Genomic DNA, 17,484 nt, shown 5'->3' with positions numbered 1-17,484 from the left:
TCAGCCCAGGGAGGTTGCACCTAGCTCCAGCTGTCCTCCCAGATTTCCTCCCAGAGCTTGCACCGCTCACCCTTTCCCACACCCAAATCCCTCATTCCCAACCCAGAGACTACATATCCTGTCTCAACCCAGCGAGGGTCCATCTAGACTGCAGGAGTTTTTCAGGATTCTGGAGATATCCCAGAAAAACTCTTCTGCATCCAGGGTTGCGTTTGTTCTTCTGCTTTTTTAGTGGAAGAGGAAACAGGCTCTTTCAGTCACCCCTATATTCCTCTTTCCCAAGGAATAAGGGGGCTTCCAAAAGAAGGGGTTTTTTCTGACATTTGGTCCAGTCTAGACAGGCCAAATGTTGGAAAAACCTCTTGCTACAGAAGAATTAAAAAAAAAAGCAGTATAAGGATTGGGGATAGCAAGTGATGGAGAGGAGGAGGAGAATAGAGAGGGCGGGGCTTCAAGGAAGGGGCGGGGTGGTAGATCTTGGCTTGGTCTGTCATTTAAAAAGTGATCTTGGGTGTAAAACGTTGGAGACCACTGATCTAGGCACAGACATTTGCCTGTAACTAGTGTGTCACAAAGTATCACTATATTGGTTTGTGCGTACAGCGCACGAGGGATTACTAGATTAAGCAAAGGCAAATGAAAGCATGAAGTAAGCATGTGAAGTCTTAACTGAAGGCCAGTTGTAGACCCGTAGAAGAAAAACAAAGAGCACACTCTGGTATTATTTCACCTATCATATCTGCTTAATAGAAAAGATGAAATCTGAAAGACAGGTAGGTAAATCTTCAACAATACACAAAAACAAAAGAAAACACTATAGTAGTCCTATTTTTTTTTTTCAGGAAGAAGGAAAGGGCAGCCATCCTCCAACCCTGGCCCCAACTTCTGCCCTTTCCCAGGGCTGGAGTTACTGCCAGCGTGGGCTGCGTAGTGTCTGCAGGAGCTGGAGCCAGAACTGCAGCGTAGTTGCTCATGGAGCCACGGTACTAAAAATTGCACTGTAGCCCCAGCCCCAGGAGCAACTGCACCGTAGCCCATAGGCTTGTAAAAGTAGTGACCATAATAGTATGCCAATCAAAAAGATGAATATCTTTGCAGTCACGTTGAGCTTTTTCAGATTAGTCGGCTCAGAAAATAGACTTTGCTGGAGAATGATATCCAGTCCTTTCATGGACCACTGCAAGAACAAATGATCCAGATATGGAGTGCATTTAAAAGCATTTAAAGCTGCCTAAAAGGTAGTTGCTAATAGCGATCTGTCTATTTTGATGTCTGTGCTAGAGAAGCAAGTATTGGTCAGAGCAATTTTGCACATTCTAATAGTCCCTCATTTATGGGCATTGCAAGACAATCAGTTAGGGTATGTCTACACTTGCAGCCTATTTCGGAATAGGGCTGCAAATGTAGGGCTGCAAATGTAGGCATTCGGAATTGCAAATCAAGCCCAGGATTTAAATATCCCGCGCTTGATTTGTATCTTCCCGGCCGGGCGCCATTTTTTGAAATTTAAAAGACCGGAATAAATGCCCGTGTCTACACGCGGCAGTGAAATGGGCGTTCGAAATAAAGCCCTATTTTGAACGACCTATTAAGCCTCATTACATCCCACCCCGCACTCAAGCTCAAGGAGTCCACCTGGCCCAGGTGGCTGAGTGGGCCGCACTCCCACAGCCCTGCTGGGCATGCTCCCAGAGCAGCCCAGGTACAAAAGGCTGCAGAGAGGCTCAGTTGCGGCCGACCTCTGAAGGAGGAGCTGGTGCCCAACCTCCAGAGTGGCAACTGCTGCAACCAGAGCGAGAGGCGCTGGACCAACTAACCAAGCCGCTACCTGCCCTGGGTCAAGCCAGACCACAATGCAGACTACGCTGCCCAATGTCCCTAGACATGGGCACCGCACCCGCTGCAGCTGCACGAGATGCCAGGGCTGGGAATGCCGCTACTACCGCCAGACTTGCACCTACAGGTGGGACCGCTGCGGACCAGGGGAAGGGGGTAGGAAGTGACCTAGGGCGGGGAGCAGGAAAAGGCCCGGCAGGCTCGGCGAGTTTCGGGGAGAACTCCCTGCCAAGCAAGTGGTGGGAGTCTCCCACCACTGATAGGGCCCTGGGTCGGAGCCCGGTGGAAAGGGCGGGCCCGGGCCCCCTCCACCTCCAAAGCCTGGAAAGAGACTGGACCATTTAAAGGACTAGGCCAGAGGGCCATATTTGCCCTAAGTCAGGGGCACGGCACATTGGTACTAGGCCAGAAGGCCGTATTTCCCCTAAGACTAAGTCATCGTATTCTGGGGCCTGAAGTATGCCCCGGGGTCGCCCTTCGACACACATGAAGAATAAAAAGAGAAAACATCTTTGGAGAAATAGGAACACCACCACAGTATAGGACAGGAGTGGGCAATATTTTTGAGGAGAGGCCACTTCATGATTTTGGTAAGTAGCCAAGGACCACACTTTTCTATGGAGGAGATGTAGGGTCTGGGACCGAGATTGGGTGCAGAAGGGAGTCTGGCATAGGACACTTGGGTGCAGGAGAGAGTGTGGGATATGAGAGGGAGTTTGGGTGGAGGGGTGTCTGACCTAGGGCAGAGGATTGAAGGTGCAGGGTCGGGGAAGGGGTGTGGGTGTAGCAGAGGATTCTGGCCTGCAGTGGGGATGTAGGAGGGAATGCAGGGTCTGGGAGAGAAATGTGACTTGGGGTAGGGAGAGTGAAGAGGATTTGGGTGGAGATCTGGGGCACGGAATTGGGGGTGTAGGCTTGGCTGGTATGTACTTACTTAGACAGCTCCTGGCCAGCAACCCAGTGGGACTCTCATATAGGCTCCTTGCCTGCCTCAGCCACCAGCTCAAAGGAGCTGGCTGCTCCCTGCAGCCTTCTGTGACATATGTTGGGGAGGGGAGCTTCGCATGCTGCCTCTTCCCCCAGAACAATCTCTCAGCAGCATGGGGCTGCTCTGTACCCAACATCCTGGCAGATCAGGCCACAGGACAGACTGAAAGGTTTGGCGGCCAGATCCAGCCTGTGTGCCATATCTTGCCTGCCCCAGTATAGGACATCTAAACCTCTGCAATACATTCTGTTTTTAAAGATATTTTTAACAGTCTAGTAACCTGAAATGCAAATGTATCACGGTTTCAACCACCCGAAGTATTTTGTTATATAACTGCCTACTCATTTACATTACACAAACTTCATGCTTAAGATCCTGAATACAGATCTGAGGGGAGCAAACTCAGATTAAATAATTTTATGGAAGCTACCCCAATAGTCTAGCAGTAGTTTTAAACTCATGCAAGTGACCCAATGTAAAGGGAGAGTCCAGCTGCCAAAGCTGTTCCTCACTCTGGAACTCTGAATGCAGAAGGTTGGGGCCTGCAAGAGGCCTTAAAACTACCCTGCCACTAAAGGCTTCTGTTTAAAAAGCTCCCCAAAGTCACAGATTCCCTAATCTTGGGTGGTATGCTGCCATCATTCAAATGCAAAAACCTCTTGAGAGCCAGGAATATGTTGTTGGCAATGTCTTCCTGTGGGGTAACCTCAAGCTCTTCCGGTAGATGGTGTCCCTTCTGATCTCTTCCCTGAGAGGTCCCTGCCAAAGCATTCTCCACCGCAGTGCCTGTGGAGAGAGCCTGATAGTGGTTACTTACCTCTACAGGAATGGTGGATACCTGAGCTAGCCTTTTTCTCCTTCTAGAAGTTACATGGTGCCAGTTTTCTTCCTTGTCCTGTTCTGCCCTGACTGGCTCTTCAGCCTGCTGTGCCTGCAGGATTAAATGCTGCCTTCCATCGAGGAAGTCTTCATCCTCTCTGATAGAATGTAGGGTCAATAATTGGACCTCAAGTCCTCTAATTTTTTCTTCCAAAATGGTGACCAGCTTGCACTTAGTGCAGACAAACATGGCACATGCTGTGCAGGTAACAATAGCAGACCTATCACCATCCATATCTGCCTTCCTTCTGAGAGATTCCTCAATTGTTATTAAATGCCTCCTTGAAGGGCAGGAGTATAGTGAAAAGATTTTAAAGAATGGTGAGTGTATCTCACCCCCTTCCCAAACTCCCTCTTAACAGACCCTGTTCACAAGCTCCCTGGTCACTGACTCACTCCTTTATAAAGCCCTGGACTCACTGATAATCAGGGGGAGGAGCTAAGGGTCATCCAATGAGCAGAGGCTTCTAGATTTCAAACCCTGATTAGAAGCTCACAGCTTCCACCTGCCAGCCACAGCGCACACTCCGTGAGGGGGCGAGGGGGAAGGGAAAGGAGGAAAACCCCCCAGCAAACAGCTGAACACAAGCTCAGCACACAACAAGAAAACCCCCCAAACAAACAAAAATGAGTTTTGTATGTGTTTTTCAAAAAAGGTTTTTTTTTCCTGAAGAAACCATGTCCCGAGTACTTTCAATTTTAAAAGCTCTGCTTTAGAAAGTGAGATCCCATGGAATTTGCAAATCCTCTTTTGAAAATAGAACATAGTTTAGATGTACCCTAACTAAACAGTCCCTGTTTACTTGTATACCCGTTGCTCCAAGGTTCCACCCTTTCTAGACTTGGATATTGCTGAAAATTCCATGTTTTATTCCGGGCTTAATCCAGCTCTCCCCCAATTCCTGCTCTGAATTCACACAAAAGACTGGACTAGGAAGAACCTATTTCAGTTCAAATCTCACACACTTTTCCCATTGGCTTTCCTGGCTCCCTGCAAACATTTTCTGGATACCCTCTGATTTTGGGTTTAATCCTTTACTGGCAATTGAGTTAACTGAATGCTGAGATGTCTAGAAAAGGGTAGTATCCCTCCCTTCCATCACACCTGCTCATACCTACTAAACTAAGACAGGGTGTTAGGAAACAAATGCATTTGGTTACCAGATTGTTGTATACTGATGTCAAAATTGCCCTATACCCTTCTGCATTCAATACAGATACTGTTTGGCCATGGCTTCTGGAGCCACGACAGAAATATAGTGAAAGCTTTGTTACCCTGCACTCATGGAGAATGGTCATTGCCGGTTAATTGTATGTGCTGGATATTCAAGCTTCTTGCTCTGCTCCCCAAACACACACCATGGCACACGGCACCCAGCCCCCACCTCCTTCAGAACGCCTGGCCATTCAAGATATTATTCAGAATGTTTGCTCTGAAGGTAAAGGGTTAGGTTATCATTCTGGCTATGCCAGATAGGGAAGTACTAACTTTCTGTGCATCAGAAAGAAAGGACTAACAAAGCCTGGTGGAATGAGGAAGCAGACCACTCCCCTCTACCACACACATTCACTCACTCAGAGTAATTTAATTGTGCATGCTTCTTAAACGGAAGGCACACATATGGGCTAGCTGTCAGGGAACCCTCTGGCAGATCTAGCTCCCAGTGGCTTGAGGCAGAATGACGGGGAAGGAGGTGCCAGATGATGACATCTCCAGGCAGTGCTGGCTGTCAGAAGCCCCACAATGCTGGAGGCATGATGTGTCAGGCTGGATAGGAGGGAGCCAGATGCACGTGCCTAAAGATGCAATGGTATTATGGCTGGGGGCAATACCAGTTAAACAAGCTTTCTGATTAACAAAGTACTGGATAACAAAGCTTTCACTATAGTTAATTCTTTACTCTTGTCTGGAAGGAAATGAGCTATTACAATAATTGATAATGAATATGAGACAGAAGGGGGGATTAAAATAACAACTGCATTGGTAGGCATGGTTTAGGTGATGACACACACAGAATAGTAGTTATTTTTTAATGTTTATTAAATAAGTGCAGCAATTTGCATTTTTTGTAGCGTGTGCTTGCCAAGCATTTTGAGACACTTTGCCAACATGAACACTTCGTCTCACAACATCCCTCAATTATCCTCATTGTGAAGGTTCAGAAAGAGAGGTACAGAAATATTAAGAGATATCCCCAAGATCATACAGGAAGTCCATGGCACTGCTTGCAGTACAACCATATTCTGACTCAGGCCTATGCCTTACCCACCAAATGTAAATTACAGCAATAAAGTAGCTGTATTAGATTTTATTTCATTTGCAAGTGTTAAAATGTAAAATGCTAAGTCTGCTGCATACAACGAGACATCTTCACAAGTGCTAAATTTATATACTTTATAAAGAAGTGATCTGCAGCTTTAATCTTGTGTGTGTCCTGGGTTTAACACAGTAGACTGCTAGACTAGTCTAAAACTAATAAACGCCTGTAAGACCTTTAGTTATATTTTTAAAAACTTGTAAAAATCTAAATCAGATAAAAATAACATATTCTCTAAGAGACTTTACATGTTAGTCTAAAATCTTATACATTTAGCTTCTAAATTTGTGATCTCATTTTACTTTCAATCTTCTTTCAAAGAAAGAAACTATTTCCTGGAAATATCCCAAACTTTGCTTCCCTGCAGCTACTCTAAAAGCCTTTGTTTAAAGATTTATTTGTCAGCTCATTTATCTCTATCCATCTTGCTCACCTTACATAGGAAGTGACAAGCAAAAGAATTTTGCTCTATGTAACAGGAAGCAAGAAATAAGTAAGTAATAAGAGAACTGACATCTTACCCTGGACATTTATCAAAAAGTCTCTGGTCTTGATGGATACAGAGTCTGAATTCCCAAGTGTCTCACTAAACAGATGTCTTGAAGGGTAGCCCCATGCTCTGTGCTATTAGACTGGTTTATGTATACTGTTAGGGATTTTCAGTAGATGAAAAAAAAAAAACCCTTTCATTTATAACTTTTATCATGGTATTAGCTAGACTCTTCAATCAGCCCAAGGCTTCACTGTACTAGGGGCTGTACAGTTATATATTCAGAAGATTATTCCTACCACAAAGATCTTACAAGCTCATCGACAGCTTGCAATCTAACTTATATCATCACTAGATCTAGACTTAGGGTACGTCTAGACTACAGGCTTCTGTCGACAGAAGTTTTGTCGACAGATACTGTCGACAAAACTTCTGTTGACAAAGAGCGTCTAGACTACATTGAGTTCTGTTGACAAAGCAAGCTGCTTTGTCGACATGGTAGTGTAGACGCAAAGGACAGTTTACATGCAATAACACCTTCTGTCGACAGAAACTCTGTCGACAGAAGGCGTTATGCCTCGTAAAATGAGGTTTACCAGCGTCGACAAAACTGCTGAGTTCTGTCGACATAACGTCGACAGAACTCAGTGGTAGTGTGGACGCAGGTATAGTTTTGTCAACAAAAGTCCACTTTTGTCGACAAAACTCTGTAGTCTAGACACGTCCTTAGAGGCAAACACTGGGCAACTGTCTTTCAAAGCTCTGACAAAGCATCTCAGTCTGGACCTGTAATACCACGATTTTAGTTATCTCCCTTGAGCAAAACACATCAAACACATGCCAAATGCCAAAAAAAGGCCATGATTATTCTGAGATAATTTTTATATTTTCATAGTGATATGGTTTAAAAAATGTTATATAAACCTTACACTCTCAAAACCCTGCCCAATATTTTATAAATGTTACTAAAAGACTTATTCAGCATTACCCGCGTCCTTTCTGGTTGCAGAAAGCAAATTTATCAATGTGTAAAGACTGACCCTCAGTAATTGAGAATTTAAGCTAGGTTGTCCATTGGATAATACAGTCCATCAGGGAAGTATGTGATTTCCCAACTGTGGTTCTCATCAGCACTCCAGCTCATCCCCATGAAGTTCAGCATGGCAGGTACTTGTCACTTTAGCAAAGTGAGCCTTCTAAATAATTAAACTGTTAGAAGTTGAGTAACAGCCTAATTTTAAAAAATAAAACTAGCTAAAGCTGAAGAAGGTTTCTTGATGCTTAATCTGGGAAGGTTTATTATGTTTTAAACGGATTACAGTTACCACTTATAAATCAACATTTGTTTGCCTTAACATTTTCATACACCTTCAGAGAAAGTTTACTGATTTCTTGCAAAATATGGAAGCTAGAGAATTTAAATTTCTCTAGAGTAGCAGTAAGGGAATTTGTTGTGGATTTCTCAATCTGAATTGTGATCAGAAATCAGATCTAACATTGTACTGGAACGAACCATGTTTTTAGGTCAAGTGTAAACCTTAAGTCATACCACTCCACAAAATACTATAGTAGATCAGATATGGGGGACAGTTTGAAATCAGATACCAAGCAGTACATAATAGACTTAATTCATACCCAATCTGCAATTCAAATTATTTGATCAATTTTTGCTCTTTATACCTATTTCAATACGAGTAACAATTTTTTGCAAGAATTAAAGAACTGGTCACTGAGGGAAAAAAATCATAAAAATGTCCTTCATGAACAATAATTGTAATTATTCACTGTGAGGAATTCTGAGAAGTCATTTGTCATCCTGTGACATTTAGATCCCATAACTAAGCAAACACATGAGGGTCAATGAATAAACTGATACTGTTATCTGAATATGAATGAGGCATTATTTTGTGCTTCCCATCCAAAGACAATTATAATATATTTCTCATAAGTGTTTGCAATTAATTTTTATCCTGTTGCTTAATTACCAAAAATCAGAAGGCACCGAAACTCCTGTAGAGATTTCCCTTTCAGGAGCTATGATAGCACTACTGTAATTTTTAGTTAAGTGTAAAGGAGACTGTCACCTGCTGAGTTAGTCATGTATTGGTGAAGAGTGATAGAAATGTAGCCGTGTTAGTCTGGGGTAGCTGAAGCAAAATGCAAGACAATGTAGCACTTTAAAGACTAACAAGATGGTTTATTAGATGATGAGCTTTCGTGGGCCAGATCCACTTCCTCAGATCAAATAGTGGAAGAAAATAGTCACAACCATATATACCAAAGGATACAATTTAAAAAAATGAACACATATGAAAAGGACAAATCACATTTCAGAACAGGAGGGGGATGCAGGGGGGGAGGGGGGGAAGGAAGGAAGGTAAGTGTCTGTGAATTGATGATATTAGAGGTGGGGAGAGTGGGACGTCTGTGAGCTAATGGTATTAGAGGTGATAATTGGGGAAGCTATCTTGGTAATGGGTAAGATAGTTTGCGTGTTTGTTCATTCCTTCCCGGAGAGTGTTGAATTTTAACATGAATGACAGTTCAGAGGATTCCCTTTCCACCTGCATTCTGCTACAAAGACCTTTTACATCTGAACTTTAAAGGGAATCCTCTGAACTGTCATTCATGTTAAAATTCGACACTCTCCGGGAAGGAATGAACAAACACGCAAACTATCTTACCCATTACCAAGATAGCTTCCCCAATTATCACCTCTAATACCATTAGCTCACAGACGTCCCACTCTCCCCACCTCTAATATCATCAATTCACAGACACTTACCTTCCTTCCTTACCCCCCCCCCCACCCGCATCCCCCTCCTGTTCTGAAATGTGATTTGTCCTTTTCATATGTGTTCATTTTTTAAAATTGTATCCTTTGGTATATATGGTTGTGACTATTTTCTTCCACTACTTGATCTGAGGAAGTGGGTCTGGCCCACGAAAGCTCATCATCTAATAAACCATCCTGTTAGTCTTTAAAGTGCTACATTGTCCTGCGTATTGGTGAAGATACATTGTGAAGCTAAATACATTGAATTCTTTGGTTCACTATAAGGTGGCATCATATTTTGTTCTAATGAGGCTCTCACATCATGTCACCATTCTACATGAGCACCACTGCAAATACAAATTAGTCAGGTTCAGGCCTGATTGAAGAGCTCATTGCCTGAAGTGGAACAGAAGTTGTTCAATCTTATAGATCAAATTATAGTCTCATTTTTACATGCCAGGGTATATCTAGAATAAGACCCAAGACCAACTTTGCTTCTTTTATGGAGTTTGATTAATGTTGCACCCCAACTTGCTACCTGAAGGCAAAAAGCAACAAGTATTTATGTAGCAGCCTATAGAAGGAAAATAGTTCAGCCAAGAACATAATTAGTCTGGCTGACACTTTATTATTATAACCATAAGTAAAATGAACATGTAATTCACAAAAGCAATTGAGGATGGGATTCCAGCTATTAAAAGTGGGTGTGAATGTTCCTTTAAAATACGTTAATGTGCACTAGCACCTCAGTACAAATGCATTCAATGCCAATTCACTTGCCAAGGAAAACATTTTATTAGGCCATGTCTACACTACCAAATATAAAGCGCTGGCATTTACAGCGCTGCTGAAAGAGCGCAGCAGTGAAAATGCTATTAGGTGTCCACACTGTCAGCCGTCAGCACAGTAGCATGACCACACTCGCTGCACTTGCAATGCCTTTCAAAGTGGTGCATTCTGGGCAGTTATTCCACATAGTACCTCTTCCTGTTCTACCACAGAGGTTTATGGAGAGGAGCAGGGCATCCAAGGTCCAGTCCCAATGCCCCATGGTACATCACTCCACATCCCAGGCATCCCTGAGCTTTTGTCTGCATTTGGCACCATCTTTCAACGGCTTTTGAGATGCACAGTCTGCCTTCTCAGTATGCTGGAATATGCTGATAGGTCTCACTAGTACATCATGAAAGGCAGTTAAGTTATTCCTGAAGATGCAAAGTGACAATAAGGACTACAAATACTGCACAAACAACATGAGATTTCATGTGGTATTCCCAGAGGTGCTGACCACAGTGGAATGTTGCTTTTGGACTTGGGAAACAAGCACTAAGTAGTGGGATAACATCTTCATGCAAGCCTGGGATGAGAAGTAATGCCTGCAGATCTTTTGGATAAGCAAAGCCACGTAAATGAGAGCTACCATGCTGGTGATGAAGTATGTGGCGATTGCAGTGTGGAAGGTGGCAACTCCAGGCAGTTTGCCAATCATTTCAGAGTGGAAATTCGACTATTAGACTTGTGTTAATGGAAATGTGCAGGGCCATCAATTGCATCCTGCTCTGAAAGATTGACTCGGGCACTTGTGTGAAATTTTGGATGGCTTTGCATGGATGGGCTTCCCAAACTGCAAAGAGGCAAGAAATGGCACACACGCATTTCAATTTTAGAACCAGAACACTCAGCTTCTGAGTATATTAACCACAAGGGGTATTTCTCCGTGGTTCTGCAGGTGCTTGTGGATCAATGTGGAGTGGTCCAGAAAGGTTCACAATATACACATCTTTCAGAACACTGGCCTGTTCAGAAAGCTACAAGCCTGTTCAGAAAGCTACATTCTTCCCAGATCAGAAGATCACCATGAGGGAAGTGGAAATGCCATTGTGATCCTTGGAGGCCTAAATGCCAGGACTCATGAAGCCATACAGGGGGAGTCTTGACAGCAGCAAGGAGTAGTTCAATAACAGGCTGAGCAGGTGCAGAATGACTGGAGTGTGCTTTTGGCCATTTTAAGGCACATTGGCAATGTTTTTATAGGAAGGTGGACTTGGCCGATAACAGCCCTATGGTTATCACTACGTGCTGTACCCTCCATAATATTTGTCAAACAAAAAGTTAAAGTATCACCCATGGCTGGACCACTGAGACACAGCACCTGGACGTCGAGTTTGAACAGCTCAAGACCAGGGATATTAGAGGAGCGGAGATGCCTTGAGGCAACAATTTGAAGCTGAAAGTCAGTAACACTTGTTGCAATGCATGAGAATACAGTGTCTGCATTGCTGAGGGGTTACTGACTGGTTTGTGCCATAGTAATGTAGCTTTGCAGGGTATGCTTGCCTGCTTGCTTTCATGTAACAGAATGATGACTGCTTTCAAACACATTAATTTCATTTATTAAACACAGTAAACACAGGATACACGTGAGGCATGAAACATCTGCACTATATGGGAGACAGGGAGGGAGAGGATGAAAGAGACGGGAGGTGAGGCATGCCCTGAGATTTTCACAGGTTTGTATATGTCCAAGGTCCATAAGCAGCTCCGTCGTCTGCTGTGCTGTTTTTTTGGGGGGGGGGGACTGGGGGGGGCGGTCGCTGCAATTCATAAGAGCTAAACTGCATACGGATCGAAGTTGAGTGCATCAAGAGTCTGTGGGAGGCTGCATGGGTGGAGACTGGGTGGGCAGGTATGCAACGCGACGGGTGGAGCCCAAATTGTGTCGGCAGTGACAGGGGTGTTTGTATGGAAAACTTTTGGGACACTGCTGTAGTGGGGGCCGGTCATGCAGCTGTTCCATCTGCAGTGAAAGCAGGGTGTCCGCTTGTTGCTCCATAATGTTTTGGAGCCGCTTCGTGCTCTCCTTATGCTCCGTCTTGTCGCTGTCCCTCCACTCCTTCAATTTTTTGAGATGTGTGGCAGCATAACTCAGGGTGTTCTGCCAAAGTTCTGGTCTTTCTACGTGCTTTTGTGCCATTCTCAGATGCTCGACAAGCGTTAAGACCTCAGAATGGAATTCCAAGGCCTGCTCTATCAAGCCAAAACTGCAACATGTTACAGAGGTTCCATTGTCCATTGCTCCAACCCCTGGCCCATCTCGGAGCGATTATACATAAAGTCCAGGAACTCCACACTGCTGAGTTCACCACTAGGGCACAGGAAACCCTCTGCAGCAAGGCAGAGGAAAGGTCCAGGAAAACCCTTGCTGCTGTGGAGGAGGGGTATCCCTTCATGAAGAGACAGAGCGTAGAGATCTTAAAATGCATTTAATTAAGTAACCATATAACCACTGACAATTTCAGTGGTTACATGGTTATATGCGGGCAGCAATCGCTTCCTGGGAGCTGGTACGCATGGGGAGCCCCCCGCATACATTTTCCTTCCTGCTGCAGCACGCTGCTATATCAGAGGCAGCAGCATGGGGCAGCAGGCAGCTCCCCAGGAGTCTGCATGTACCCATGAAGGTTAACTGATGGACCCAGGCTCATCTGTTAACCATATGTATTTTCACATCCCTAGTAATGGCCACCCACTTCCACAGGCTGGAAGGCATTTCACAGTTTAGGTTGAGCAAAGAAGTGAAGGAGGGTCTTTTACTCTACTAAAGGTTCTGTGCAACACTAGTCCCCTGTTACCCCACCCCTGCTCATGGCACAGTAGCAAGAGAATGTTGGCCTTCAGTGTGGTCAAATATCATGTTTGCTTTGCCAGCTCATTTCTGAGAGGCAGATTATCGAGACATAACAGACTGAATCAACAGCCTGTTCACCATCTGACTGACCCTGTGCTGGTGGCAGTATCACACAGAACCAAGTCTCCTTTCTATAACCCTCCACTCCCAGCAAAGAAGTGTTTCCTGAGACCCAACCCACTTACCAGGCACGTTATCCACAGCCTCCAAGGGCTGTGAGAAGCTCATCTTACTGGAAGCACAAAAAAGCTCCTAACTGCAAGCCTCTGTGGATGTTGAGTCCTCCTCTGGCTCTGAGCTCCTCTCCCCCTCAGCACACTCGGATGCAACTTCCTCTTCTTGACTTGGTCCAGTGTTGGATATCCCCTTGATTTCTCTCTTCTGAGCCCCTGATGTATCTTCAGAGTGGAGGTGTAGTCACCTCCAAGTATATCAACCAACTCTTTATAGTGCCTGCAGGTATGGATACAGCACCGGAGCTTCGTTCTGCTTCCCACACCTTGTGGCAGATGTTTTGCAGCTCCTTCACTTTGATCCTGGCACTGCAGTGCATTCCATTCATGGCCTCTTTTGGTCATGCATCTAGATATGTGCCCATAGTTATCGTCATTCCTATGGCCGAAGCGCAGCTGGGACTCTACTGCCTCCTCTCCCCAAATCCTAATTAGGTGATCCAGCACCTCGGCATGGCTCCAAGCAATGGATCTCCTGGTGGGTGGAGCAGGCATGGCTAACTGAAAAGATAGGCTGAGAACACACCAGGTTTCACCGAGCAAACAGGAAGGGGATTTTCAAATTTCAAAAGGGATGCAAAGGACGAGTCTGAGGATTGATCCCCAGAGAAGAGGGCAGTAGAGTTCAAACAGATGACCAGAGAGGCAAGAAGAGGCATTGTAGGAAGGATGTCGTAGACCAGTACTACACCATGGTGTCCACACTGGCAACCCAGTGCTGTATCTAGAGCGCAGAAAGCTCTACACTTCTCAAAGAGGCAGTTTACTTGGAGCGCATTAGCTCTGGAGTTCGTGCACACTAAGTGCTTTGGCCATTGTGAACACCTTGAAAGTTACAGTTACTGATTTACTGTGCAGTAACTTTCCAGTATAGACTTAGTCTCAGTTAATCTGTTATAACTGACAATGAACTAACATTCAGCATAAGACATTTGAGGGCCACCTCTCCTAAAGTCCATAGATGACAATGGGAACTTTTCCTAAATTTCCAGAAAAGGTGAAATGTTTAATAAATTGATACATTAATCTTACTGTTGCACCCCACCCATATGTCACATATGGCAAACACTTGGCAACAGTTCTATTCTAATGGTTGGACAGGCAGATCAATGTAATATGATTTATATGGTCTAATTTTATTTTTAAAAAATAAGTTACAAATTGCAGTTTGTGCACCAAACTTTACTATTGTTAATGTGCAAAGAATAAGATAGGTTTTTTAATATTGTCTGTTGATTTCAGTTCTTCCCATTAAGTCCAGGGAAGATACCTCAATTAGATATCTCAAACTTGTAATTTAGCAACACTTACAACAAAGTACAGCGAGCTAACTTATTCATTGTGAATAATTTCTTCAACAAATTTTGCCACTTGCCAAATAAATTATTCAGAAATATATTTTAATTCTTTAAATCAACTGTTTTAGTGTAAGTTAAGGTAAAATCTTAAAGGCCTCTGAAGCCCAAAATAGTTCAGAATTTTTTATTATACACAACATGAGATATTAACTGTGATATCATTCAGCCATTCTTTTATGTTTTCATTTATTGTGCTTAAGTGAATTTTCAATTTTTCACAAATAAGTGAAAAGACGTTACATTATCTGTTTAATTATCATACTTTAAATACCCACATAACAGCTCTATATTAATCTAGGATTACTATGCATCTGGTTTTTCACAGACACGTCCTCCTTCTTGGTCCTTAAATCTCCATCCAGCCGGATTTTTTAAATATCTAAAAATGTACGTGATTTTGCCTTGCTCATTCTTTTTCAAACAAATTTGACACTTGAATAGCTCCCCCAACCCTGCTCTTGCCTCACTCCCGCCCCAGCGCCGTACACATTGGGCTGTAGCAACATAAGCATCTGGTCGCAGAGCTCGCTCCTTAGGGCACAAAGTGCCGGGGCCCCAAAGGGGAGCATGCACAGTAGCCGTGTCTGACGCTGCTGCCCTCACTCTGCGCACAGGCGGGCAGGGGCTGGAATGCTGGGTGCAGCTGGCACCACATGCAGCTGGCAACACACACACATGGCTCCACGCACTGCCTGCCTCGGGCACAGTCCAGCTGCAGCTAGGCGGGGCCCCAGCCACTCACGGAGGCAACAGCAGTGTGTGACCAGGCAGCCCCGCCACAGGATGCAGGTGGGAGAGACTGAGCTTCCAGCCCCGCCCTGCAGAAGTGCCCGGTATGGGGAGTCAATGGGTCCTCCCTCAGCTCCCCAGGGGCTGCCCTGGGTATCGCAGCCTGCACTGGGGGCAAGTGACCCTGGGGCTGCCCCTGCCCAGCTTGGGCATGCGGCTCCGGGGAGCTGAGAAGTTAATGTTCACTCCCCCCCCCCCCCCCACAGGCTCTGCCCTTTGCTCCGAGAGGGGGTGGGACTGTGCCCGAGGCAGGCAGTGCGTGAGCCATGTGTGTGTGTTGCCAGCTGCATGTGGTGCCAGCTGCACCCGGCTGATTTTTGAGGCCTTAACTCTTTTTCTTATTTATGAATACTCAATATCGACGACATGTAGTACACAGAATAGGATATACTCATGTGGTATACCCACTTTTACACGTTGTATATGCTCACATTGTATTAATGTGTTATATACTGTATTAACGTGTTATATATTGTATTAACAATATGTTACTATATGAATTAATGTTAACACATTAATACAACATGAGTTGGTAGATACTGATACAGATACACTCCCACTCAGAACTGTCCTCTTTTTTTAAAGTTTAAATATGGTAATCCTAATTAATCAGTTAATGGATTCACAGTGATAGAGTTCATTGAATTCACTATGGAAATAATGGATTATAAAAAAGTCAACTTACTGTTGCATGGGATATGGTAAGTATTCCGTTTTTGACAGTGCACTTTCTTCTTTGCCACACTTTCCTCAACCTAAACAGTAAGACAACAATATATCAAGAATAAAACATAATTACTGGTCTTTTTAGATTATACAACAAACTTGGAAACAAACAGAATGTAAAGATAATAAACATGCTTTTTATTCTGTTTACATTTTGCATAGATTAGCAAGCCAAAAGTGATCAATTCCCATTTTCAAAGGAGACATCAGCCCTTCTGAGCTCAAGTCCCACTGATTTTCCATGAAACTTAAGACACTTAAGTGGCTAAATTACTTTTGAAAATTTTAGCACTACTCTTTATGCTTTATTATTACATTAATCACATCAGTTTCACTGACATGTTTTTAAATAAAACACCTAATTTCACTTTTGTGACCAGGTGAGCAGAATTCTTCATGTAAAATAACTAAGAGTGACATCATCCAAAGCTTATCTGGCTTAACTGACGTTTTTCATTTATGTCTCCACTTTTTAAAGCAAACAAAAAACAAAGAAACATTTATACACTGGAACCATCATAGAAGTTAACAATTCATGCCTTTGATTTTATCTGAGTGAAAGGACACACTTTTTTTTCAAGAGAATTTAATGTATGTACATTAAAAGGCTTATCACTCTAAGTCACATAATCCTCCTGCTTCTAAGCCTATAAAGTACTTCAAACTGACTAAAACAGAACTGCAGCAGGATTCTAATGTTTTTAAGATTTCTCAGAGTTAAATTTCCATTTTAAGAGACTATGCTTACATGAATTATATTATCCAACTCTTGCTCATCTCTTATATGAGATGGGGAGTGTGAAAAACCTTCACACTAGTGCCAATTACCTTAAAGCTATGAAGTTTTGATGGTGTTCATTTAATATTTTTCAGAGAGAGAAAACAATTATTTTAATGTGCTCCTGGAAGGTTCAAAGCAGAAAATTGAGTCCTCTTCCATCAATAAATTTCTGTATAAAAGCTTTGCATGTAGAATAGTGATAGAAATGTAGCCGTGTTAGTCTGGGGTAGCTGAAGCAAAATGCAGGACAATGTAGCACTTTAAAGGCTAACAAGATGGTTTATTAGATGATGAGCTTTCGTGGGCCAGACCCACTTCCTCAGATCAAATAGTGGAAGAAAATAGTCACAACCATATATACCAAAGGATACAATTAAAAAAAATGAACACATTTTCTCAAGTGCCCCACTGACTTAAAAGACGATCTCTCAGAGAGAGCTAGGTCCTAAGCACCCCCTACTTAATTTCTAAAATACAACTTAGGTTCTTAAGTTTCTAAGATGCTTTCGAAAATCTTGTTCAAATGGCCTACTAGAATATGGCCCCAAAAGAGAGGTTACAATTGTGTATAATATGAATTGAGAAGTATCTGAATCTAGTAGCTTATGTTCTAATGTACAAA

The 17,484-nt window shown here is 43.5% G+C and overlaps 1 protein-coding gene across 5 annotated transcripts in view; it reads right to left on the bottom strand.

Moving 5' to 3' along the window:
* Positions 1 to 17,484, bottom strand: part of ASAP1 (ArfGAP with SH3 domain, ankyrin repeat and PH domain 1) — a 306,096-nt gene that overhangs the window by 86,706 nt on the left and 201,906 nt on the right. For all 5 annotated transcript variants that reach the window (XM_075920136.1, XM_075920137.1, XM_014573856.3 and 2 more), the window contains one exon: positions 16,041 to 16,110. In XM_075920136.1, coding sequence (XP_075776251.1) covers positions 16,041 to 16,110 — 70 coding nt within the window. The remainder of the gene's footprint in view (positions 1 to 16,040; positions 16,111 to 17,484) is intronic.

This window comes from Pelodiscus sinensis, chromosome 2, assembly GCF_049634645.1.
Source record: "Pelodiscus sinensis isolate JC-2024 chromosome 2, ASM4963464v1, whole genome shotgun sequence".
Lineage (NCBI taxonomy): Eukaryota > Metazoa > Chordata > Testudines > Trionychidae > Pelodiscus > Pelodiscus sinensis.
The sequence above is the reverse complement of the archived record's forward strand: the minus strand, read 5'-3'. Positions and strand labels throughout refer to the sequence as shown.